Source organism: Cariama cristata, unplaced genomic scaffold, assembly GCF_000690535.1.
Source record: "Cariama cristata isolate BGI_N322 unplaced genomic scaffold, ASM69053v1 scaffold35572, whole genome shotgun sequence".
Classification (NCBI taxonomy): Eukaryota; Metazoa; Chordata; class Aves; order Cariamiformes; family Cariamidae; genus Cariama; species Cariama cristata.
In genome coordinates this window covers 1-207 of record NW_009605021.1, presented here as the reverse complement: position 1 = coordinate 207, position 207 = coordinate 1, and the positions used below count along the sequence as shown (strand labels likewise).

At 63.8% G+C, this 207-nt stretch overlaps 1 protein-coding gene across 1 annotated transcript in view; it reads left to right on the top strand.

Annotated features, from left to right (window-relative positions):
• Positions 1–201, top strand: part of MED24 (mediator complex subunit 24) — a gene marked incomplete at both ends in the record, with an annotated part of 4,752 nt that extends 4,551 nt beyond the window's left edge. Inside the window, one exon of the mRNA XM_009695805.1 lies at positions 88–201. Coding sequence (XP_009694107.1) covers positions 88–201 — 114 coding nt within the window. The remainder of the gene's footprint in view (positions 1–87) is intronic.
• Between the last annotated feature and the right edge of the window lie 6 nt (positions 202–207).

The window sequence follows — 207 nt, the reverse complement described above, 5'->3', positions numbered from 1 at the left end:
GGGGACCTGGCCCCTGTGCGGGTGGCTTGGGCCACCCCCCAGCCTCCCTGAACAGGCCCAGCTTTTGATATTTCCCTGTCTCTACAGCAAACCTCTTCCTGCTCATCTCTTCCATCCTCGGGGCCAAGATGGCCGGCACCCACACCCAGTTTGTCCAGTGGTTCATGGAGGAGGGCGTGGACTGCCTGGAGCAGGGCAGCCGCGGCA